Source organism: Piliocolobus tephrosceles, chromosome 3 (genome assembly GCF_002776525.5).
Source record: "Piliocolobus tephrosceles isolate RC106 chromosome 3, ASM277652v3, whole genome shotgun sequence".
NCBI lineage: Eukaryota > Metazoa > Chordata > Mammalia > Primates > Cercopithecidae > Piliocolobus > Piliocolobus tephrosceles.
Window position 1 is genome coordinate 145201242 of NC_045436.1, and position 24992 is coordinate 145226233.

General features: G+C 40.9%; 1 protein-coding gene across 4 annotated transcripts in view; it reads left to right on the forward strand.

Annotated features, from left to right (window-relative positions):
- The window catches only part of APBB2 (amyloid beta precursor protein binding family B member 2), a 414785-nt gene that overhangs the window by 194160 nt on the left and 195633 nt on the right, over positions 1-24992 (forward strand). For all 4 annotated transcript variants that reach the window (XM_023224587.1, XM_031935358.1, XM_023224583.1 and 1 more), the window contains one exon: positions 14141-14956. In XM_023224587.1, coding sequence (XP_023080355.1) covers positions 14141-14956 — 816 coding nt within the window. The remainder of the gene's footprint in view (positions 1-14140; positions 14957-24992) is intronic.

Below are 24992 nucleotides of genomic sequence, written 5' to 3' on the forward strand. Positions count from 1 at the left end.
AAGATCCAACTCAGCTATTTTTTTTTTTTTTTTTTTTTTTTTTTTTGAGGCGGAGTCTAGCTCTGTTACCCAGGCTGGAGTTCAGTGGCTCACTGCAACTTTTGCCTCCTGGGTTCAAGTGATTCTCCTGCCTCAGGCTCCCGAGTAGCTAGGACTACAGGTGCGTGCCACCATGCCCGGCTAATTTTTTGTATTTTTAGTAGAGACGGGATTTCACTGTGTTAGCCGGGATGGCCTTGATCTCCGGACCTCGTGGTCCGCCTGCCTCAGCCTCCCAAAGTGCTGGGATTACAGGCGTGAGCCACCGCGCCCGGTCAGCTCTTCTTTTTGTGGGAAGCCTTCCCTGAACCTCTCTCCTCATCCCTAACATGGTGTTCCATAAGACCCTCTGCCAACTTCAACCATTGTTAGTTTGTGTAATAACTTATCCTTTCTCACTGCCAAATCTGATTTTCTTTTTTAGAAAATAACATTTCTTATTTTTTTATAATCAACAAATAAAACATGTATATGTTTATTGTGTACAACATGTTGTTTTGAAATGTGTATACATTGTGGAATGGCTAAATCAAGCTCATTAAGATTAAGTTTGTTGAGAGGTATGTGATACATCTGTCTTGAATCAGTTCCACTTAAAACATTGAACTGAGTGAGTCCTCAGGCAGTTAAGTTTAATGGGACACAAGAAACCCTCAAGTGGGTAAGATCTGGCTGTTGAAATCACCCCTGTATCTGACACTCTGCATCAGCAGTGTGACATTGCTCTCCTAGTTAGAATATTCTGAGGCTCATATCCTGCCATCTCCCTGGCCCGGTGACCGAAGCTGCCTTATTGATAACTTTTGCCTCTTTTGTTCACAGAGTTCTTATCATTTTTGTCACATTGAAGGTTTCCTTTCATGAGTAGTTTCATGAAGCCAGCTTTATTTAGCCTCTCCCTCCCAAAAGGAAAAGAAAAATCAGAGTTTATTTCATTTCCTTAATACTTTGTGGTCTAGTTCAAAAGGTGACATTCCTCAGGGTAGAAGTTTCACCATTAACTCCTCGGTGGAAATGAAATTGTAAAGCAGAAAAATAAAAATGAAGAAAATGTGAAGTTTCATTCAAGAATGGGGCAAACATTGGACTTCCTTGGGCCCATTTATCAACCCTGGGCCCATTTGTCAGTTTCCAGTTTTATAAGCTTGTTGTGGGAGTAAAGGGAGAGCAGCAGGTTATTGAAGAGAGAAGTTCTTGTCATTACTGACAAACTCTTTCTTGACAAAAGGCTAAAGGTCTTAGAAAAGGGAAAAGGAGCAGGGGGAAAGCCAGGTTTAACTACAGGATGCAGCACAGGTTTGTATTAGGATGTGGTCTGAGTTACAGGGCCAGTTGGCCTGGTTGTATCTGTGCTGGGGCCTTTGTGGCTGGGATGGAGAGAAGCTGTGCAAGTCATGAAATTAAAGTGATCCTGGCTTATCCAATTTTGCTTAGGTTTCATAAAAAATACTTTGTGTGTTAATGAGGGCTCTTTTAGTTGCAAAACAGAGAAAACCCAGCTCCAAGTGGCTTAGGCAAAATAAATACATAAATCTATTGACCTGAGAAGTCCAGCAGTATCATATTTCAGGCATGTCTTATTTTAGGGATTCAGTCATTAGGGCTTGCTCAGTTTCTCTCTGTCTCTTGGTTTCGCTTTCTTTGGTAGAGTCATGCTGGGGCAGGTTATCTCCTCATGGTGACCCCTTGAAGCTCTAGGCTTGCATCTTTTAGTTCAAGAAAAAGAGAAAAGAGAGCACCACTATTATCCTTCTGGCAAGTCTCATGGTTGGCTGGCTTCATGTGGGTCATACGCTTTTCCTTGGACCAGCCACTAGAGCCATGGGACTTTGCTACTGTGATTGGCTGTGCCTTGGCCATGTGCCCCCTGAAATAAGGGGTACAGTCATCTCTGCCTGAAACACATGGGCCTAACCCCTAGAGTTTATGCTCTATAGGTATCTTTACTTTGTTGGTTTTGTTCACTGCTATATCCTCAGCACTTATAAGCATATCTGGCATGGAGTAGTGCACAAAAAATATCTGTTGAATGATTGAATGGGTGTAGGGGAAGGCTGGTTCCCCAAGAAAATTTGTGAGGCTTTTAACAGAAAAGGAGGAAACACATGCCAAGCTATAATAGATGTTTCTTCATCGTGCATGCAGGAAAGCCATGACAGCAGTAATATTAGCTCTTGTCACACTCTTAAATCTGAAGTTATACCCACCTCTGGAATAGGAATCGATCCTCTTGAATCGATGTTGGAGCTTCGTAAGTCACACGCAACATAGCATGATGAATAGACGTGGAGGGGATGGCAAAATCACTGGGGGCCCCATCCACTTGTCAGAAATCCAAGAGAACCACCTTTGTGCTAAAAACTAACCCTCGTTGTTACTGGTATTTTGCTTATTCATTCTTTATTTAGTTTTGCTTATTTTGTTCACTGCTGTGTTCTTGGCCTTTAGGAGAGTGCCTGGTACATAGTAGGCTCTTGGTAAATATTTAATGAATGAATGAGGAAATGAATTAAGAAGTCAAAAAACATTTATTGTGTCTTCTTACATCCTAGACTTTATAATAAAAGGAACTGGAAGTTCTGGAAAATGAAAAGGAAATGAAAAGCATAGCCCTAGTGAAATACCGTTTCACACCAACTAGGATGGCTATAGTAAAAAAGAGACAATAACAAGTGTTGACAAGGATGTGGATAATTTAGAACCCTTATACACTGTTGGTGGGAATGGAAAATGGTACAGTGGCTTTTGTACTAAGTCATTCTAGAAGTCCTGAAAATGTTAAATATATATATACATAATGTGATATCTTTATAAAAATATAAAAAAGTGTGTGTGTGTGTGTGTGTACATACAAATGCAAGTTACTATACTCAGCAGTTCCACTCCTTAGTACACACCCAAGACAACTGAAAACGTGCTACTGAAACACGAGGGGTTCAGTCTAGGTCCTGCTGCTCACTGGACAGAAAGTCAGATCACTGAGAGGACGGGTATTGCTAAGGAAGAAGACTTTAATCGGGTGCTGCAGCTGAGAAGACAGGAAAGGAGCTCAGTCTCAAATCCATCTCCCTGACCAACTAAAACTAAGGGTTTATATAGCAGGGAAGAAATGTAGCAAAGTGTATCAAACAGGATCTAGGTAGGAGCAAGGGAGCAATTAGGATGAATGAGGTGTCCAGCATCTCATTGTCTGGTTGCAGTGATCTGGTGAGTTTCAGTTATTTGATACTTTTTTTTTCTGAGAGACTTGAAGGTCATTTCCTAATGAAGGATCTCAGAAAAAACAAATATAAATTTCTTTTAAGACCAGAAGGGTCAATTTCTATGTTTATCAAAAAAGGCTATCTGTCAGTTTTACATGTCTATACAAAAAAAAAAAAAACTTGTATATGAGTGTTAACTCATAATAGCTAAAAAGTGAAAATGTCCATTAACTAATGAACAAATATAAAGTGGTACAATGGAATATTGTCCAGCCATAAAAAGGAATAAAGTACTGATACATGCTACAACATGGATGAACCTTGGAGATACAGTAAATGAGAGAAGCCAGTAACAAAAGATCTCATATGATTCTGTTTATATGAAATGTCTGTCATCACCAAGTTCACAAAAACAAAGTAGTGTTTGCAGGGGTTGGAAGGAGGGACGAATGGGGCGTGACTGTTAATCGGTACAGGATTTCTTTTTGGGTGATAAAAATGTTCTTGAATTAGATAGTATTAATGGATGCACAACTCTGTGAGTATACTAAATAGCACTGAATTGTGTACTTTAAAATATGGTATATAAATGTATGATATAAAAATTTTTTAACGTTTATTTTAGGTTCGGGGGTACATGTGAAGGTTTGTTACATAGGTAAACACATGTCACGGGGGTTTGTTGTTCAGATTATTTCATCACCTGGGTATTAAGCTCAGTACCCGATAGTTATCTTTTATGGTCCTCTCCCTCCTCCCACACTCCACACTCTAGTATCTCCTGTTTCCATCTTTGTGTTTGCAAGTTCTTATCATTTAGCTCCCACTTGTAAGAGAAAGCGTATTATTTGATTTTCTGTTCCTGCATTAGTTTTCTAAGGATAATAACCTCCAGCTCCATCCATGTTCCTGCAAAAGACATTATCTTGTGCTTTTTTTAAATGATGGCATAGTATTCCATGGTATATATGTACCACATTTTCTTTTTTTTCTTTTTTTCTTCTTTTTGTTTTTTTGGAGTTGGAGTCTTGCTCTTTTGCCCAGGCTGGAGTGAAATGGCACGATCTTGAGTCACTGCAACCTCTACCCCTCAACTCCCAACCCTCACCCCCCTGGCTTCAAGCGATTCTCTGGCTTCAGCCTCTCAGCCTCCCAAGAAGCTGGTATTATAGGTGTCTGCCACCACACCCAGCTAATTTTTGTATTTTTAGTAGAGACAGGGTTTCACCATGTTGGCCAGGCTGGTCTCAAACTCCTGATCTAAGATGATCCACCCACCTCAGCCTCCCAAAGTGCTAGGATTACAGGCATGAGCCACCATGACTGGCCCACATTTGCTTTATCCAGTTTGTCATTAATGGACATTTAGGTTGATTCCATGTCTTTGCTGTTGTGAATAGTGCTGTGGTGAGCATTCATGTGTATGTGTGTTTATGATAGCATGATTTATATTCCTCTGGGTATGTACCCCGTAATGGGATTCCTGGGTCGAATGGTAGTTCTGCTTTTAGCTTTTTGAGAAATTGCCACACTGCTTTCCACAACTGTTGAACTAATTTACACTCCCACTAACAGTGTATAAGTATTCCCTTTTCTCTGCAACCTTGCCAGCATCTATGATTTTTTGACTTTTTAGTAATAGCCATTCTGATTTGATTTACATTTCTTTAATGATCAGTGATATTGAGCTTTTTTTCATATGCTTGTTGGCCAAATGTATGTCTTCTTTTCAGAAGTGTCTGTTTATGTCCTTTGCTCGCTTTTTAATGGGCTTGTTTGTTTTTCTCTTGTAAATTTGTTTAATTAAGTTCCTTATAGTGTTGTGGGAATGAAGGAGGACCAGAGAGACCACGGTGAAACAGGAGGATTTTTATTGAGTGCACTCAGACCTAATGGATTAACATCCAAAAACTAGGCCTGGAACAAAGGCAGCACTAGAATTTTAGACACACTTCTAAAAGTGGGTGGGCTAACCTGAAACAAGTTTACAGTGGTGCAAATCATAGTGGCGTGACAGCAAGGATACAGAGGCGAAACGAAGGCAGTTAATTAAATTGTGACAGGTTCATAACTCAGGATTACATGTGACTCTTCCTATGTGGTCCAGATGGCTATTATCGAGGCTTGCTCTAGTGCCTTGCAACAGGCTTATCTTTTAACCTTCACTATGGCACCTAGATGGCTGCAGCCCAGGCCTGCTCAGGCATGTCTTATAATCTTCACTGTGCTGCTTAGAATACTCAATAGAATACTCAAAGTTACCAGAAAACAGGAATCTATAAACTTATAAGTTTACTCATAGGGGAATGGAAAATTTGATTTCTTCTCCCTATGTTGAGGGAGTGCTGGGAGAGTCTCCAGGGCACATTCCTTTGAGCTCTGGCTTCTTAGATAATATTGAGACTTCACCTGGTCCAGGCTTTGCCTGTTTCTGCCTTTGGGATGAGTCACCCTAATATAGAAAGCTTGTTTTTCTCTTTTTAATTTTATTTTTCTTTCTTTCTTTAATTTCCTCTCTCAGTAGGTGCTGGATATTAGACCTTTGTCAGGTGCATAGTTTGAAGATTTTTTTTCTCCGATTCTGTAAGTTGTCTGTTTACTCTGTTGATAGTTTCTTTTGCTATGCAGAAGCTCATGAGTTTAATTAGATCCTACTTGTCAATTTTTGCTTTTGTTGTGATTGCTTTTGGTGTCTTTGTCATGAAATCTTGACCCATTCTTTTGTACAGGATGGTATTGCTTAGGCTGTCGTCCAGGCTTTTTATAGTTTGGGGTTTTACATTTAAGTCTTTAATTCATCTTGAGTTGATTTTTATATACACAATAAGGAAAGGGTCCAGCTTCAATCTTTTGCATATGGCTAGCCAGTTATTTCAGTACCATTTATTGAATAGGGAGTCTTTTCCCCATTGCTGTTTTTTGTCAGCTTTGTTGAAGATCAGATGGTCATAGATGTATGGCTTTATTTCCGGGCTCTCTATTCTGTCCCATCGGTCTATATTCCTGTTTTGGTACCAGTACCATGCTGGTTTGAGTACTGAAGCCCTGTAGTATCATTTGAAGTTGGGTAACATGACGCTTCCAGCTTTGTTCTTTTTGCTTGGGATTGCCTTGGTTAATCTGACTCTTTTTCTTGGTTCCATATGAATTTTGAAATAATTTTCTTTAGTTCTGTGAAGAATGTTGATAGTTTGATAGGAATAGTATTGAATCTATAAGTTGCTTTGGGCAGAGTAGCCATTTTAATGATACTAATTCTTCCTACCCATGAGCATGGGATGTTTTTCCATTTGTTTGTGTCTTTGATTGCTTTGAGCTGTGTTTTGTAATTCTCATTGTAGAGATCTTTCACCTCCCTGGTTAGCTGTATTCCTAGGTGTTTTATTCTTTTTGTAGCAATTGTGAATGGGATTGCCTTTCTGATTTGGCTCTCTGCTTGGCTGCTGTTAGTGGATAAGGATGCTAGTGATTTTTGTACATTGATTTTGTATCCTGAAACTTTGCTTAAGTTGTTTATGAGCTGAAGGAGCTTTTGGGCTGAATCTGTGGGGTTTTCTAGATATAGTATATAAATTATATCTCAATAAAGCTGTTACTTTAAAAAATGAATGGGATAGTCACTTTCCTCAAGGCATTTGCAATTTAGAAGAAGACATGGACATAGGATCTAATCATAGAAGTCTGCAACTTCTCTACTGAGGAAGTATGCAAGAACTGCTAACTCATGCCCCCGTATTTAACAATATGCCCGATGCTTTTCAGATCAAAAAATGGAGAACTTTGAGCTGATAGGATTGCAAATGATGAACAGTCATGTTTGACAGGGAAGTACCCCATTCTGCTCTAGGTTACAAAACATATGCCTTTGACTCTAAATAGTCCTTGTTCTTTTGGAAGTCATGGTAGAGTTGAGTAAGAATTTATTTGAGCCAAGACTGAGGAGCAAGATAAATTGGTCTGTACCTTATATTAAAGGATTTTATTTTAACTCTTGCTCAGATGCTACGTGGGATAAAAGCTGAGATAACTAACTAACCATTGATCACCCTTTCCCTGTCTGATATCAGTCCCTTTTTCAAGGAAAGGAAAGATGAATTTCCTGTTGACTTAACTATTAATAACAGTGGTTTCTTTTCAGTGTTTAATAAGAAACTCTCAGAAATTCTGCGTAGACATTTTATTTCAACATTTCTTGAGATGTTAATGAAACACTTGCCTTTCCCATTTTACTCGAGGATTTATTCTTCAAATATTTATGACTGCTTACTGTGGGCTAGGCTTCTGTGCTGGTTGGTGGAGGTCACAGTCTAGTGGGAAACTCAAACAGGTTAATAGTAAAACAGCATGAATGATGCTGTAATAGAGATGCATTAATGAAGGTGTGAGAATTGGGAGAAGGAGATTCCAGAGGGACAAGAGAGCCTTCATAAAGAGGTGGCATCTTTTCTGAATCTTCAAAGATGAGTAGGAATTTGCTGGAGGGAGGGAAGGATGCTGAGAATGTGTGGAAGGACAAGGAAGATGATGTATGCGATGAGAGCATTCCATGTGCCTCTGAAATAATTAACTTCGTGTACATCATTTTATTCTTCCCAGATCTCACACTTCCTATTCCAATGGTTTTCCATCTTGGCCACAGATGAGAATCACCCCAAGAACATTTTAATGCCCTAACTGCGCCCAATCCCAGAGTAACTAAATCAGAATCTTGGAAGTATCTTTGTAGGTGGGGCCTAGGCATCTATACTGTTTAAAAGCCCCCCGGGTGGCTTTTACATGTGGCCAGGGTTGAGAACATTTCCTCATTCCCTTCACATCTGTTCCTCTGTGTCTGGAATTTATTCCTTCCAGTGGGTTCTTGGTCTCACTGACTTCAAGAATGAAGCTGCGGACCCTCGTGGTGAGTGTTATAGCTCTTAAAGATGGTGTGTCCAGAGTTTGTTCCTTCAGATGTTCAGATGTGTCTGGAGTTTCTTCCTTCTGGTGGGTTCATGGTCTCGCTGACTTCAGGAGTGAAGCCGCAGACCTTCACAGTAAGTGTTACAGCTCTTAAAGGTGGTGCATCCTGAGTTGTTTGTTCCTCCCAGTGGATTTGTGGTCTCACTGACTTCAGGAATCAAGCTGCAGACTCATAAAGGTAGAGCGGACCCAAAGAGTGAGCAGCAGCAATATTTATTGTGAAGAGCAAAAGAACAAAACTTCCACAGCGTGGAAGGGGACCTGAGTGGGTTGCCACTGCTGGCTCAGGTGGCCAGCTTTTATTCCCTTATTTGGCCCCGCCCACGTCCTGCTGATTGGTCCATTTTATAGAGCGCTGAATGGTTCATTTTACAGAGTGCTGATTGTTTCATTTACAATCCTGTAGCTAGACACAGAGCGCTGATTGATGCATTTTTACAGAGTGCTGATTGGTGCATTTATAATCCTTTAGCTAGACACAGAGTGCTGACTGGTGCATTTTTACAGAGTTATGATTGGTGCATTTACAATCCTTTAGCTAGACACAGAGCACTGATTGGTGCATTTACAATCCTCTAGCTAGACAGAAACGTTCTCCAAGTCCCCACTCGACCCAGGAAGTCCAGCTGGCTTCACCTCTCAAGCCCCCCTCTAAACAGGACACCCCAACTACTGTTGGGAATTGGGCAATGACGGCTCTAGCTACTTCCTGCTGGATGGGGGCAAAGAAGGGGCCCTGCAGTTGTGGTGTTCTCCAGAGGGGAACTCTTTAGGCCACTGAAAGGGCCAGCGGGTCGGTCCAGGGGTCCTTTTAAGTTCCCTGCTACACCATACCCCTAGACTGTTTCCTCTCTGGGAAAACTTTCTCTTCATAGATAAAATTAAGTCTGTCAGTTTCGCTTTTGCTCAGTTTTGTGTCACTGTAGTGACATACGTGTCCTTGTCCTTACTGCCTCTCCTCCCTCCTAGCGTGAAGTGTCCCTTATCTTGGGCAGGGCTGACTGTTTCCAGTCTGCTCTTGTCCCTTCTCTTAGCTCATCACCTGGTTTCTACCTTACTGTTCTGTTCCTCTTTCATGTTTCCACTTTTCCTCTCTTTGTTGCCTTCTGCTTTTAGAGCCTTTAAACAATAAACCATAACTAAGAATCTCATCTTCAAAAGTAAAAAGTCCTCCCCATAACCCTGGGTCATCCTCCAGCTACTGTCCTGTGTCCCCGAACTTTGTTCTTAGTGAAGCTCCTTGAATAAAGCTCACTCTCTGCCCACCTCTGCCATTCTCCTGAAGCTGATATGATAGAAGTCACCAGTGTCTTTCTAATTACTCAATTCACCAGACTCTTCAATCCTCACCTCTGAATCCAAGTGGCTAATGGGAACCTTATCTTTCTACCCTGGTCAAGGGATGACCAGAGCTGGAACTGCAGTAGTGGAGAGTAAGACTTTCACCCCCATACCTAAGTCTCTTGTGACTACCTTGTCCTCTCCCACTTTCTTGACTGGACTATTACAAAGAGCCTCCCAACTGCTCCTGCTTCCCTTTGGTAAATGACAGAGTCCAAGGCCAAAGAATGAGCCTAAAAATGGGGCCAGCCTACCTCTTTGGCTGATTCAGGAGACACTGTCTGTGTACCTCTTTCCACTGTTTCTCTGATGACCACTGATGTTTTAATTGCCTGGTTTACATCACTTCTTTAATGTCTTTTCATCATAGTCATTGCCTTCTTGAAGAATATGCTAGAGGAAAAAGGCCCAACATATACACAGATATACCACACGCACACTCAGAATGTACACATCAACCTTCCATTCGTTCATCCTGCTGTTACCTCAGGGTCAGGTCCAAAGTGTTAGAGCATGCTTCAGAAGAATCCCTGCCTTTGCCCTTCCCCTCCATCATAACGCGTCTCCTTTCACGTCTTGATTTGTTCAGGCTCCCTTGATAATAGTCCTCCCTTCCCTGAAGATCCTCTCCAACCCTAGGTGAGTAGCCCATTTATTCCTCTGCACCTGCCACCCGCCACACTGGGTGATTTCTGTGACTTTATTGTGTATTTTTCTTCTACAAGTCTGGAAACGCTTAGAGGTGGGGACTTTATGTTCCTTGGTTTTCCAATTCCTAGCACAGTACCCAGCAAGAAGAAAGTGCTCAGTCAGTGGTGGCTAGAGGTATGGTGGTCAGAAATAAAAGTGTGCAAGGAAGGAGGGAGCTGTAAGATCATAATAATCCCTAACATGGATTGAGCTCTTACAGTATGCCAGCCATTATGTCAAAGGTTTGATAGTCATCTGTTTTAGTCCCAGCAAAACTCAATGAGGTGTAGATACTATTATAATTTCATTTTACAGCAAAGAAATTGGGAGTTTAAGTAACTTGTCGGTTGTGTTAAAGAGTTTGGTCTTATTTCTTAGGCCTTTTGATTCCAAAGCAAACAGTTAAATATTAGAAGGTTTAAAGAAACATTGTAAGATTTTCTTTTATTTAAAGAGAAACACAAACCTCTATCCTCTTAAACCTGAGGAATGTATATTTTTTTTTCATAATTAAATCCTCATAGACCCAACTTCTTTGTTCCTTCTTAGTCCCTTTCCTCCCTGTGTGTCTCTGCAACAGGACCGTTTTAATCACTCAGACCAATAAGAGTAGGGGGTAATCTGGGGTCCCTGGCAGGCTGCCCTGCGCTATATTACTTGGGTACAAAGTGGTGACTGGAGCTCACATTTATTGTTATAAATTCTCTGTAGGCATTGCTCATTTTACTTGTCATGTAAACCAGGTACTATTATTGTCCCCATTTTTAACTAGTAAGTAGCTCGGATAGGTCTTGAGCCTTTCTCTCTTTGACCATGAGATCTGTGCTCTTAACCCTTACAGCACTGCCTCTCACTTGGGGCTGCTTTCTTGCAGCTTTGATCTTTCTAGGATTTTGCTAACCTCTAGCTGCTTCATGACCCTTTTGAGCCCAAGGACTTCCCAGCTGATATGTAACTCCTGGAGGAACTCTATAGTTCATGGGATTAGCTTGGCTGCCTTAGCTGTAGGATTGAACTTTTACTTTTGCCTCCACATGATACCATTATTTAATATCTAAGATATTACTCAAACTGTGTTCAGGTTTTAATATATGAAAACAACATATACAGGCTGGGCCTGGTGGTTCACGCCTGTAACCCCAGTACTTTGGGAGGCTGAGGTGGGAGGATTACTTGAACCCAGGAATTTGAGACCAGCATGGGCAACAAAGTGAGACCCCTGTCTCTACAAAAAGTCAAAAAATTAACCAGGTATGGTGTGTACGCCTGTGGTCTCAGCTACTTAGGAGGCTGAGGTAGGAGGATCCCTTGAGCGTAGGAGGTTGAGGCTGCAGTGAGGCATGTTCCTGCCACTTGTATTCCAGCCTGGGTGACAGAGCAAGACCCTGTCTCAAAAGTAATGATAAATAAATGACCAACCCTGCCTCAAAAGTAATAAATAAGTAAATAAACAAACCAATAAATATGGCATATACAGAGCTGCATTTGTTCATCCAGTTTGTATTGGATGGTCCTTTTCCATTCAGCCTCTTCCCACTCCTGCCTGCCTTCCATTATTTCTAGCAAAAGAGTTACATGGCCCCTGAGAGGGTAATGGGATACCAAAGACTGTGAAAATGTGGCTAGAAGTCTTTTTTTTTTTTTCTTTTTTTGTTTTTTGAGATGGAGTTTTGCTCTTGTTGCCCAGGCTGGAGTACAATGGCACAATCTCCGCTCACTGCAACCTCTACCTCCCAAGTTCAAGCGATTCTCCTGCCTCAGCCTCCTGAGTAGCTGGGATTACAGGCATGTGCAATCTGCCCGTCTTATTTTGTATTTTTAGTAGAGACAGAGTTTCTGTGTGTTGGTCAGGCTGGTCTCGAACTCCCGACCTCAGGTGATCTGCTCACCTCAGCCTCCCAAAGTACTGGCATTATAGTCATGATCCACAACACCTGGCTGTGGCTAGAAGTCTTAATCTGTATATCCAGGATATAAAAGCTACTTAAGTATTAAAAATCACCTAGAAATTCTGATGGTATTCTTTCAGAAAATATGTATGGTTATAAACAAAGTAAATAAAAATATCTCCCTAATAACATTGCTAGAATGTATAATAGTACCTAGCATCATAAAGCAGCCTCATAGAAATTTTTTGCCATCCCTTTTAGGAAACCAACAGATTTGCACTTTCTCATAATGTCACTCTAAATACCTAAGAGTCTAAAAATAACTTTCTCTCATGTATCTATGCTCTGGATATGTGTCTCAGGGAAAACTTAATGTAGGTTTCAGGTAGGCCCTTCTCATATGAAATGCTACTCTTGAGTGAAGTTAAATTATAAATTGAAACATAATGTTTCCCATAAAATGGTATAATACTTGTAGTCAAACAGTAATAAAGAAACAATTTTTTAAAAATTTAATTGTCAAGAGTATTGTTTAAAAGACAGAAACCTTCCAGTGGATTGGGTAGAAGAAAAGGAAATTTGGCAAAAGGAAAAACCACACTACATTCTCTGTTTCTGTAAAATGAGGCCTAAGAACTAAGGTGGGGAGCTGGGTAAGAAGGAAGCCTTAGTTAAAGAATGGGGCCCAAGATCCTAACCCTTGGGATTACAGCCCTTGACTCTCTTATGGGCCACATGGTCATTCTGTATAAAAATGGCCATGGTCTGGAATGGAGAATGGATGTTGCCTTGCTTCCTGGAAGCATAGGGACTCTAGAATGAGTAACTTAGTAAAATTGCCCAACCTAAGTATTTGATGATGGAGAGATACGTCTAAGCTCCCAAACAGGGAAATTCTTGCCCTCCTCTCCTGTGAAGATCCCTGTTTTGCCTGGGGAAGGAAAAGGGAATTGTCAGAATACAATTTCAGGAATTTTAGGAGCTGTGCTTTGGTTGATCTGCTGCTGAGGTAGAGATAATCAAAGTCTCTGTGGAGGGCAAAAGGATCAGATAAGAAAGAAGTCATTCCTCATAGACTGAGAAATCTGAAGCCTTAGGAATTCTTGCTGATGAATTTTATTCCCTTCTAGTCTAAGAAACCTTTCTTTCTTCCTAGCAAGAGACATATAGAATAAATCACTAACAGCGCAAACAATATTTGTGATAAATGCAATTATCTGAGTTTCCTAGGAGTTCTGCAGAGGCACGTGATGACTGCAAACAGCTGAGTCTGTATTTTAATTCAGTGGAATATATTCAGACTCCTCTGGGAGCTCTAACATGTTGTCTGTAACCAAGGTTTCAATGCTACAGTAATAGTTTTGTGCAGGTTCTTCAGAAATTAAGCCAATTCTTCAAAATTTCTGTTTAGTACAAACAGTAAGCCCAGGTCAAAAATGTTCACCAAGACATTAGCAAACTGTAATGGAGGTTTGGTCTTCCAGGCATTCAGAACACAGTTTCTAAACATGGTTGAGAACAATTACCTTGGAGGTATGGAGCATCATTGAACAGTGACCTTTCAGGTTGACTAAGAATGCTGAAGCCCCAGAGGAATCTTGAGCAATTTTGTGTTGTTGTTGCCTGAAGGAACCAAAGAATAAAAATGTAGTGGGAATATTTGGAAAGGGGATGATTTTTCAAGCTTGTAAAAAATGAAGACCAGCCACCAGAAGAAAATGCTTTTATGTGAATTCAAAGAGAAATGTTTTTTTTTTATTTTAAGTAAAATTTAGGTCCTCAGACTTCTTAGCTTTTCTGTAAATTGGCTTTTGGTTATCCACGTTAAGCCCTTTGTTTGCTCCTATTTAATATAGGAACAAATGGTGAAATAAAGAGGAAAATGGGTCCATTCTATGGGAACATATGTGCAGTGGAAGCATATCTTCTTTTAGTTTTCTGTATAAAAATATTTACTTGCACTGTATATACTAAGTAGTTTAATCACGGCAAGTGTCTAATGACCTTTTTTTTTTCCAGCTGACTCAGGTGTGGACACCTTAGCAGTGTTTATGGCCAGCAGCGGAACTACAGACGTCACAAATCGGAACAGCCCAGCCACACCACCAAACACCCTTAACCTCCGTTCCTCCCACAATGAACTGTTGAACGCTGAAATAAAACACACAGAAACCAAGAACAGCACACCTCCCAAATGCAGGAAAAAATATGCACTAACTAACATCCAGGCGGCCATGGGCCTCTCAGATCCAGCTGCACAGCCCCTGCTGGGAAATGGCTCTGCCAACATCAAGCTGGTGAAAAATGGGGAGAACCAGCTCCGGAAGGCTGCAGAACAAGGGCAGCAGGACCCCAACAAAAACCTGAGCCCCACTGCAGTCATCAACATAACTTCTGAGAAGTTAGAGGGTAAAGAGCCCCACCCACAGGATTCCTCGGGCTGTGAGATTTTACCCTCCCAGCCCAGGAGAACTAAGAGCTTCCTAAATTACTATGCAGATCTGGAAACCTCAGCCAGAGAACTAGAGCAGAACCGAGGCAACCGCCATGGGATTGCGGAGGAGAAATCCCAGCCAGGCCAGGGCCAGGCCTCCACCATCATTGGGAATGGTGATTTGCTGCTGCAGAAACCAAACAAACCCCAGTCCAGCCCTGAAGACGGCCAAGTAGCTACAGTGTCATCCAGCCCAGAGACCAAGAAGGATCATCCGAAAACAGGGGCCAAAACCGACTGTGCACTGCACCGGATCCAGAACCTGGCACCAAGCGATGAGGAGTCCAGCTGGACAACGCTGTCCCAAGACAGTGCCTCACCCAGCTCCCCGGATGAAAAAGGTACCCCCTGGGGAAGGCATAGCCTCAGCTGGCACTTTCTTTTGGTCTTTTTAGCTATTGGTGGAGTAAATCTCTAGACTGACCAAAAATGTCCATTTATATGCAGAGAGAAATGTGAGCCTCTTGCAGTAAAATTGGGCAATTTATTTGCAAAATATTATTGCATTCCTCAACCATATCTTAGGTTAGTTTCATTTTGGATCGTACATAAAGCTGTTTGTTCTGGGAAGCATTTTTGTAAAATAAACAGGTCCTTGGTGTTAAGTACAGTAAAATAACATCTGTTTAGAAATTACACTTCCAGTGCATAGGTAGACCATTTCTCTATGCTATCTAGAAATGCTGGGTTTTGGTAGGCAAAGTAATAAACAAAGTTGTGGGGGGAAGGATATAACCCAATTAAGAGAACTATTTTAAAGTCCTCAAAAGAACTTACTTATGGTGAAGCTCATAAAAAGTTAAAACATTAGCCATCTGTTCATTAAAGGCATTTCTCTTTTTGACATTTACTGAGGAGGATTTTACTAGCCTTAAGTAATATTTAAGAGTGGGAAAATGGTATTTCTTGAAAAATACATTCAGAAGTTTAGGCTTTTAACTAGTCTAATTGAGACCAGTCTTTCTGGACTTTTGTATATATTTGTAATATTTTGGATTTGTTGGAGGTGTTAAAATGGTGACAGAAATGAACAGGACCCTAAAAGTCAGCTACTTTAAATATCATTTTCTCATAGCTCCCACTATACTGATCATAAAATTGAAAAATTTGGAGAACTTTATTGTATCTGAATTCGGCGTAAACAAGCACTCACAAAGGCTAATTTTTTAAAAAGTAGTCCAGCAGTTCCCCTAGTGGGTCCCAGGGCTGTATTAATATAGATATAACAAAGAAAAGAGATAGAACCACCACGGAAGGAAATCACATTTTTACAACCTATAAGAAAGATAAATTACAAGGACTAAAGATAAGGAAAAGAGGAGTTAAGACATTAACTTGTTTAAGAAGAAAAAAAGTAGCGTTTTTGAAGTGCCCTTTAAAATCCCAGTACTTTTCAGTGATGCATACTGCTGTGGGATGTGGCAGTAGGGAGGTTGAGATGAGGCCGTTTCATCTCATAACTGTCTGGCCCTGCACATTATTGGAATCATAATTATGTTCAGTAATGTCCCTGAGTTCACAGCTCTCTATACTTTTTACCCATTTAGAGAATTCGTATTCAGCAGCTGATGGACGTTGTCACCTGCTAGAGTTTGAATCTATTAATACATGAAAGACTTATTGCACGTCTTCCAGCCAAGCTCTGCCTCCTGTGTTCATCGTTTACTGACACCTTGCTGTCTCCCTCTGGTCATGGCACCCTTTCTGCTGCTCTTCCTGGCATAGCCAGTTCTGTTGTAGTTAAATTTTAAACTAACCTAAAGTTTTGTTCAGGCACGGTGGCTCATGCTTGTAATCCCAGCACTTTGGGAGGCTGAGGCAGGAGGATCACTTGAGCCCACAAGTTCAAGACCAGCAAGACCCCATCTCTCACCCTCCAAAAAAAGTAGTTGAGCATGGTGGACGGTGGCACGTGCCTGTAGTTCCAACTACTTAGGAGACTGAGGCAGGAGGATCACTTGACACCAGGAGTTTGAGGCTGCAGTGAACCATGATTATGCCATTGCACTCTAGCCTGGGTGATAGAGTGAGACTATGTCTCAAAAAACATAAATATATTTTTAAGTGAATAATTAAGCTGTCTCTGCCCTTCATCCTAGCCCCCTTTCCCAATGATGACCATTAGCTTATGTTTTTATTTCCTCTCAGAAAATATTTGAGTCATGTATCCACATATTAATAATAAATTTTAAGGCCGGTGTGGTGGCTCGCGCCTGTAATCCCTGCACTCTGGGAGGCCAGGGTGGGTGGATTACCTGAGGTCAGGAGTTTGAGACCAGCCTGGGCAACATGGCAAAACCCCTTCTCTACTAAGACATAAAAAATTAGCCAGGCATGGTGGCGGGTGCCTGTAGTCCCAGCTACTCTGGAGGCTGAGGCACGAGAATTGCTTGAACCCAGAAGGCGGAAGTTGAAGTGAGCCAAGATCCCGCCACTGCACTCTAGCCTGGGTGACAGGCGAGACTCCATCTCAAAAAGATAAAAATTAGGCCAGGTGCAGTGGATCACCAGGTCAGGAGTTCAAGACCACCCTGACCAATATGGTGAAACCCTGTCTCTACTAAAAATACAAAAAGTAAGTGGATGTGGTGGTGCGTGCCTATAGTCTCAGGAGGCTGAGGCAGGAGAATTGCTTGAACCCGGGAGGTGGAGGTTGCAGTGAACCGAGATGCACCACTGCACTCCAGCCTGGGTAACAGAGCAAGACTCTGTCTCAAAAAAAAAAAACTTAAAAAAAAATAAATAAAAATTAAATTTTTTTAAAAAAATAATAAATTTTAAAATTTACACAAATTTTGTGATGTTTTTAGAATCTCTATGTTTTAGAGATAATATACTAATATAAAATACTAATCTATGTCATAGTATAACATATATAATACAGTATAACCCATACTGATAGAAACAATATTGTATATGGGATTTTCTTCCAAAATAATTGGGATTAGAAGGATAAAAAAGAAACAAAATTGCCCATAAGCTGCTGATTGTTAAAGCTGCATTATGGGTACGTGTGGGTTCATTATTCTATTCTCTAATTTTGTATGTTTAAAATTTGCCACAATAGTTAAAACCAGGAAAAAGTTATCCTAATTAGATTGTTTTATGAATGCTTTGCTTTTTTTCATGTAAGAACATATTTTGTAGATCAATCCATTTTTCTACTTAAGTCTTTTTAAGTATTATGTATGCTATTCCACTATATACAAGTTGCACGATTTATTTAGCAAGTTCCCTGCTGATGAGTATTTAGGTATTTTTCTGTCCGTAGCCCCTTGGCTTACTGAGTGCTGGTGTGGGTAAGGGCCTGTGGAGAGGGTACAGTTGAAGTATGCACTCCACTCTACCTACTGGGACTCTTGAAATGCTCCTGTAACTCCCTCTTTCTAGGAAGGCTTTCTGGGGTCCCTCTGATGTGACACTTATCACTCATTTGCTCAGTGTCCTGACATTACTTGCTATTGGGTTTCCACAGAACATCTTAACAGTGCTTGGTCTGTGATGTGAACTGGATTAGAGTTTTTTGACATGTTAAGAAGATATGCTCAGTTTTCTCTCGAAAGTTGGTTTTGACAGGATGATGGTGGCCCTTGATAAGTTGCTAAGGATAGATGTTTCAAATCAAATATGCTCAAAAGAATGTATTAGCTGTGAATGAAAAGCAATGAGATTGTGTTTTTAAAATATATACTAGAAGCCAAACTTGTGCCAGCCTTGAAAATGTTCACTTTGGAATCTCTGCATCTACTTCAGCATGTTGCAATGTCTCAATATTAATCGTCATAATTTTGGGAGTCCTATTTTGGAATTGCCTCAGAGTCTGCTGCGGATCCCCATGAAATGAAATCTCTTTGCTTATAATCACACTTCAGGTTTCAGGTAATATGTAGATTAGTGAATGAAATAAAATAAGCAGTTTTTGTTTCACTTGTAATAATAAAGTTAGTGTTTATTATGTATGTTTTATATAGTATATATATGTGTATGTATATATGTGTAAAATAAACACAAATACTAACAGTTGAAAGAAAAGAGAAAACGAGAGCAAATACTTTGTGACGTCTTAGTATGGCATGCCATAGTACATATATAAAAAGTGTGTATTTGCCTGCTGACTTGCTGTGTGTTAAGTACATACTCATCACAGTGGTGTGTGTTTTATGACTAAATCATGATGCAGTTATCTTTGGATCATAGACTGCACTTTGGGGAGCCTAGAAAAATAGACTCATTTCTTCCTCGGGGGCATCCTTTCCAAGTTAGAATGCTATTTATACAATAAAATCCAATGGCTAACCCAGAGACTGACTACTTTCTATTTTCCTTTACTACTGAATCGCCCCCTCCAGCTGTTTAGTAACTTCTTTTTGTACAATCAGTCATGTATACAATATGTGGCTGCCCTTTTCCTCCTCTGTAGTCTGTCCTTTAAGAAAACAAGAGGCTGTTTGAAAAAGGAAAAGCATCTGTGAAATGACTATTTTCGTAGGAGTTAAGAAAAGTTAAAGAGTGCCTTACTGCAAAGTGAGAACTTGGAATCTAGTTAGAGTTTTTTTCAGAGATAAAGTTCCCTCAGTGGCCCCAGGTAAGCATGATGGCTCAGATAAATAAATACCTGTTGGTCATACTGTATACAGTCTCTCTGTTAATCACTTGGTGTTTCATGTTTGCTTTATGAAAACGTTGAAAAGATGCATCATTTTGAACCTTCCTGGCTACAGGTTTCGGTGGTACCAACATGTAATTTTATGTTTAGTTTGGGGTTTAACAAAATTGAAGACACAGAATATGAAACTAGATGGATCTTGTGTAGTAACTGTTTCAAATTAGATTCATTGCTAAAGTGTACAAAAGCAGAATTATACGCAGAGAAAACCAAGTCCAGATGGTGTGGCAATGGGCCTCATGATCCATTAACTTGTCATTAAGAGCATAGGCTTTAGAGTGAGCTTCCTGAGTTCAAATCCCAGCTCTGCTACATCTAGGCAGTTCTCATAGCCTCTCGTCTATAAAACGGGGATAATAAGAGTGTTTTGGCATAGACCTGTGAAGATTAAGTGAGAGCATCTTAGGCCGGGCGCAGTGCCTCACGCCTGTAATCCCAGCACTTTGGGAGGCTGAGGTGGGCGGATCACAGGGTCAGGAGATTGAGACCATCCTGGCTAACATGCTGAAACCCCATCTCTATTAAAAATACAAGAAATTAGCTGGGTGTGGTGACAGGCACCTGTAGTCCCAGCTATTCAGGAGGCTGAGGCAGGAGAATGGTGTGAACCCGGGAGGCAGAGCTTGCAGTGAGCCGAGATCATGCCACTGCACTTCAGCCTGGGCCACAGAGCAAGACTTTCTCTCAAAAAAAAAAAAGCATCTTCAAAGAGCTTTTAGAGCAGTATCTGGCATATAGCAAGCGCTTAATGAATATTGGTGATTATTATATTAGAGATCATCAGTATCAGTACAGTGGTGGGATATAAAAGTTTGCTTTTCTCTTAATTATGAATAACCTATATTTTGGACTCTGAGTTAAGACTTTCTGGACCTGAAGAGCAAGGGTTGGTTCATCGTCATCGTAGTATTTTCAATGCCTAGAATATGGCAAGTGAGCTTAATAAATAAATAATGACTAATTGAATGAAAATGGGAGCCATATACATATCACAAAATGAACTTGATGTGTTGAATAAGATACGCAATGTTATATCTTAGTCAATGCCTGGTTTTGGCGTTGGCTACGTATTTTATAATGATCTGTTGGTGAAGCTGAATAACCCGAGTTACTGGGGAAGGCACACAGAGATTCTATGGGTTTACCATGTGCCAGATCCTTTTGGTGGTACTTTCTCACTCTCAGGTGGCCATGCTGAGACTTGAACCTCGGTCTTCCGACACAGCATCCAGTGTTTTACCACAGAGGCTAAATATATCAGATTTAGTCTGGTTCAACTGGAGGCATATAGTAGTATCTTGAGAATCCAGAAAGTAGAAAATTATATTTTAGGGGATCTTTCCATTCCTCTATGCAATTGAGGTTTAGATCAAATGCCACCTCCACTGTGAAATCTTTCTAGACCCTCTGAACTGTATAAAGTCCTTTCTCTGTATTCTCAAAGAAATGTTTCTAAGTTTCTGCCGTCATGTTTATCTTAGTGGCTTTCTACATCACTCATAAGTTTCCATTTAGACTTAGACCTCCTTGAAAGCAGCGTCCAGGTCTTCATTATGTGTATATGTGAACTTCTTCACACGGTATGTGGCACATAGTAAAAGGCTCCATAAAGTTACTCATTTGCTGGTTGGATGGATAGATTTGTGATCATTAATGCATGCTGTCTGATGTTTGCTACATCAGTACACCTGTAGAAATAGAAAAAGTAAGAACAATTTGTATAAAATAATTGTTTAGAAGACTTGGATAGGGTGATTCTTATTTATGTTCTAGGCTCCTGGGAAGGATGAAGAATTGGGGCCAGTAATTCAGTCTACCACAAATATTGTTTTATTCGAGTCTGTAAGTCTATATGTTAGAAGGGTCAGTGCCAAGGAAAAGGGCCATTTTGGTTTCAGTTGACTTCACACTTCGCCTTAAATTGAGATTGATCCATGGTTGTCATAGATTGATTTTTGTTGTTATAATGAAATACCTGAGACTGGATAATTTATAATGAAGAGAAATATATTTAGGTCACAGTTCTGGAGGTGGGGAAGTCTAAGAGCATGACACCAACATCTGGTGAGTGTGTTTGCTGCAGAATGACATGGCGAGGATATCACATGGCCAGAGAGAAAGAGAGTACATGTCAGCTTAGGTCTCTCTTCCTCTTCTCATAAAGATATCTGTTACCATGGGAGCCCTGCCCTGATGACCTTACCTAATCCCAGTTACCTCCCAAAGGTCCCACTTCCAATCATCATATGAATTTGGGGATTAAGTTTCCAACATTACATGAAATATGGGGGACACATTTAGACCATAGCAGTGTTGCTTTAGAGTTTGAATCCTTTGATGACTTCAATTGATTGGTTTCCAGTTTTGAGGCAAAGTGGAACTCTTTTGCATAGTTGATGACTGTGAGAGCCACAAACCTAATTATGTCAACAGAACTGGCAGCACCTCTTATTTCTGGCTTTAGCTAGCTGAAGAGTGTTAAAGCTTTGGATAAGTCTGTATTTTTCACACTTTTAGAAACCTCTTCTAACTGTTCATTTTATCTCAGATGGCTTTTGGTAATTTTAACTATAAATATTTTCCCCCCTTTTTTCTTACAAATCCTAGGCCTATGGCTGGGTGCAGCAGCTCACACCTGTAATCCCAGCACTTTGGGAGGCTGAGGAGGTTGGATCACTTGAAGTCAGGAGTTTGAGACCACCCTGAACATGGCAAAACCCTTTTTCTACTAAAAATACAGAACATTTAGCCGGCTGTGGTGACACATACCTGTAATCCCCACTACTCGGGAAGCCGAGGCAAGAGAATCACTTGAACCCAGGAGGTGGAGGTTGCAGTGAGCTGAGATCACACCATTGCACTGCAGCCTGGACAAGAGAGCGAGACTCCATCTCAAAAAAAAAAAAAAAAAAAAATTCCTAAGCCCAGTCTTCAGCTGGTTTGCCGTGCTGAATTAATTTTAATCTTTTAAGGACCTTGAGTGACTCACTAGCCTTCCTGTTATGTCTTCTCAGTAGAGAGTTCCATGTTGCGACAGGAAGAATTCAAGAAGGCAAATGTGAGATGTTTCCAAAATAGTTTAGGCATACTGTGTTCTGGGGTAGATGGTGTGTTTTCCAAGTGAGATTTTAGCACTTTAGGGGTAAAAGGCATAAAAATATTTTTGATTTTACCCCATGAACTTAAGAAAGAAAAGATTTTGTTCGGTTTTGTGTTTTCGGAAAGTTCTATGCAGAAATATATGTTCCGGTGAATAAAGTAGTTTTGGGTTGCCTTCCATTATAAAGTATCATATGAGGTACTTCAGGGGACGGACAGGTGAGTACAATGAGATGAGTGGCAGCCAGAGTCTAACAATGGTTAATGAGCACAAGACAGCAGATATATTCAAGGTGGAACCAGAGGAGGGCTGTGAGAGGCTTGAGTGCTATGAAAAGGAAGAAATGTCAGTCAGTTGGGATGTGAATGTTCGCACACTTGAAGTTATCTGTGCTGGAGATTGAATAGACTTTCAGTGATGGAGATCTGGGGAGAGCATTGTCCCTCAGAGCTGTTGAAAAGTAAAGAATCTTTTTCTTTTTAAAAAATTAACCACTAAAGAAGTTTATGATTGTTTTTTCTCTCTTATCTCTACTGATACTTTGAAAATATCAATTTTAGTTCTTAGTTTGGCTAGTTGTTTAGCTTCTGGGGAGAGGGTCCAGTGGACAGTGGCAGTTTAGGAAGCACCTGGATGTATGCCTCTAGGAGTCCTGTGTGAAGCCTCCCAGAAGTGCCAGGTGATGCTCTCACACCTTGGAGGAAGGCATGCAGCCACCAAGATTGTGAGGGAGTGGCTCAGTGGGATCAGAGACAAAAACACTACTGGACACTTTCAGAAATTTTCTGGTCAAATTTCATCATGAGCTATTTGCCCAGATTAGTTTTCTTCACCAAAAACAAAAACAAGCAAACAAAAAAAAACCCTTAAGCTGGCTGGACACGGTGGCTCATGCCTGTAATCCCAGCACTTTGGGAGACGGAGGCAGGCAGATCGCAAGATCAAGAGATTGAGACCATCCTGGCCAACATGGTGAAACCCTGTCTCTACTAAAAATACAAAAATTAGCTGGGTGTGGTGGCATGCGCCTGTAATCCCAGCTACTCAGGAGGCTGAGGCAGGAGAATCACTTGAACCCAGGAGATGGAGGTTGCAGTGAGCTGAGATCGCCCCACTGCACTCCAGCCTGGGCGATAGAGTGAGACTCCATGTCAAAAACAAAAACAAAAACAAAAACAAAACAAACAAAAAACCCTTAAGGTAATAAAAGAGGCTACAGAAATATTCAGATAGCAAACTTGAACAGCTCTACATCTGTGGAAAATTGAAATGCATCTGTAACTTTACCATGATTTTTCACTGAGTAGTAGTGTTCATATAAGTTAACAGTAGTTCAAGAATTTGTGAATTTGTTCATCATGACTTTATTGATGTTCATTAGTTTGTTTATTCATTCTTTCATTTTTTACTTCATATATATGTACACATGCCTTTGTTTTTTTTGTTTGTTTGTTTTTGTTTTTGTTTTTTTGGAGACAGAGTCTCGCTCTCTCACCCAGGCTGGAGTGCAGTGGCGTGATCTCAGCTCTGCCTCCTGGGTTCATGCCATTCTCCTGCCTCAGCCTCCCGAGTAGCTGGGACTACAGGCGCCTGCCACCACGTCCAGCTAATTTTTTTGTATTTTTAGTAGAGACAGGGTTTCACCGTGTTAGCCAGGATGGTCTCGATCTCCTGACCTTGTGATCCACCCGCCTCGGGCTCCCAAAGTGCTGGGATTACAGGCGTGAACCATCACGCCCAACCACATGCCAGTCATTTTTAAAAGTCAACTCTGTGTGCTCTGCTAGGTGCCTGAGACATAGTAGTAGATTAAAACCAGTCTGTGATGTCACATAGCTCACATAAAGTTTCCTGTCTCTATGTATGAAGCCCTTACCATATGCAGAGTGCCTGAAAAAATGTGTCTTTGTACTCTTTGCTCCATTTTGCACATCATACCTCAGCAAGTAAGAAAAAGATAAAGCCTACTCCAAACCCTGGGTAGCCTAAGCAAAGAAGAGGAGGAGATATTAAGATGGTTTGTTGATTTCTTATGGCTGGTGTAACAAATTATCACACACTTGGTGGCTTAAAACAATAGAAATTTGTGGTCAGGTGCAGTGGCTCACACCTGTAATCCCAGCGCTTTGGGAGGCTGAGGCGGGTGAATCATTTGAGGTCAGGAGTTCGAGACCAGTCTGGCCAACATGGTGAAACCCTGTCTCTACTGGAAAAAAAAAATAATAATAATAATAATAAACAATAGAAATTTGTTCACCCATCGTTCTGGAGGCCAGAAATCCAAAATCAGTCTGGGCGTGGTGGCTTACACCTGTAATCCCAGCCCTTTGGGAGGCCGAGGTGGGCGGATCACCTGAGGTCAGGAGTTCGAGACCAGCCTGGCCAACATGGTGAAACCCCGTCTCTACTAAAAATAAAAAATGAGCTGGGTCTGGTGGCAGGTGCATGTAATTCCAGCTACTCAGGAGGCTGAGACAGGAGAATTGCTTGACCCCAGGAGGCGGAGGCTGCAGTGAGCTGGGATCATGCCACTGCACTCAGCCTGAGCAACAGAGCAAGACTCTGTCTCAAAAGAAAAGTCCAAAATCAAAGTGTCATCAGGGTCTCATTC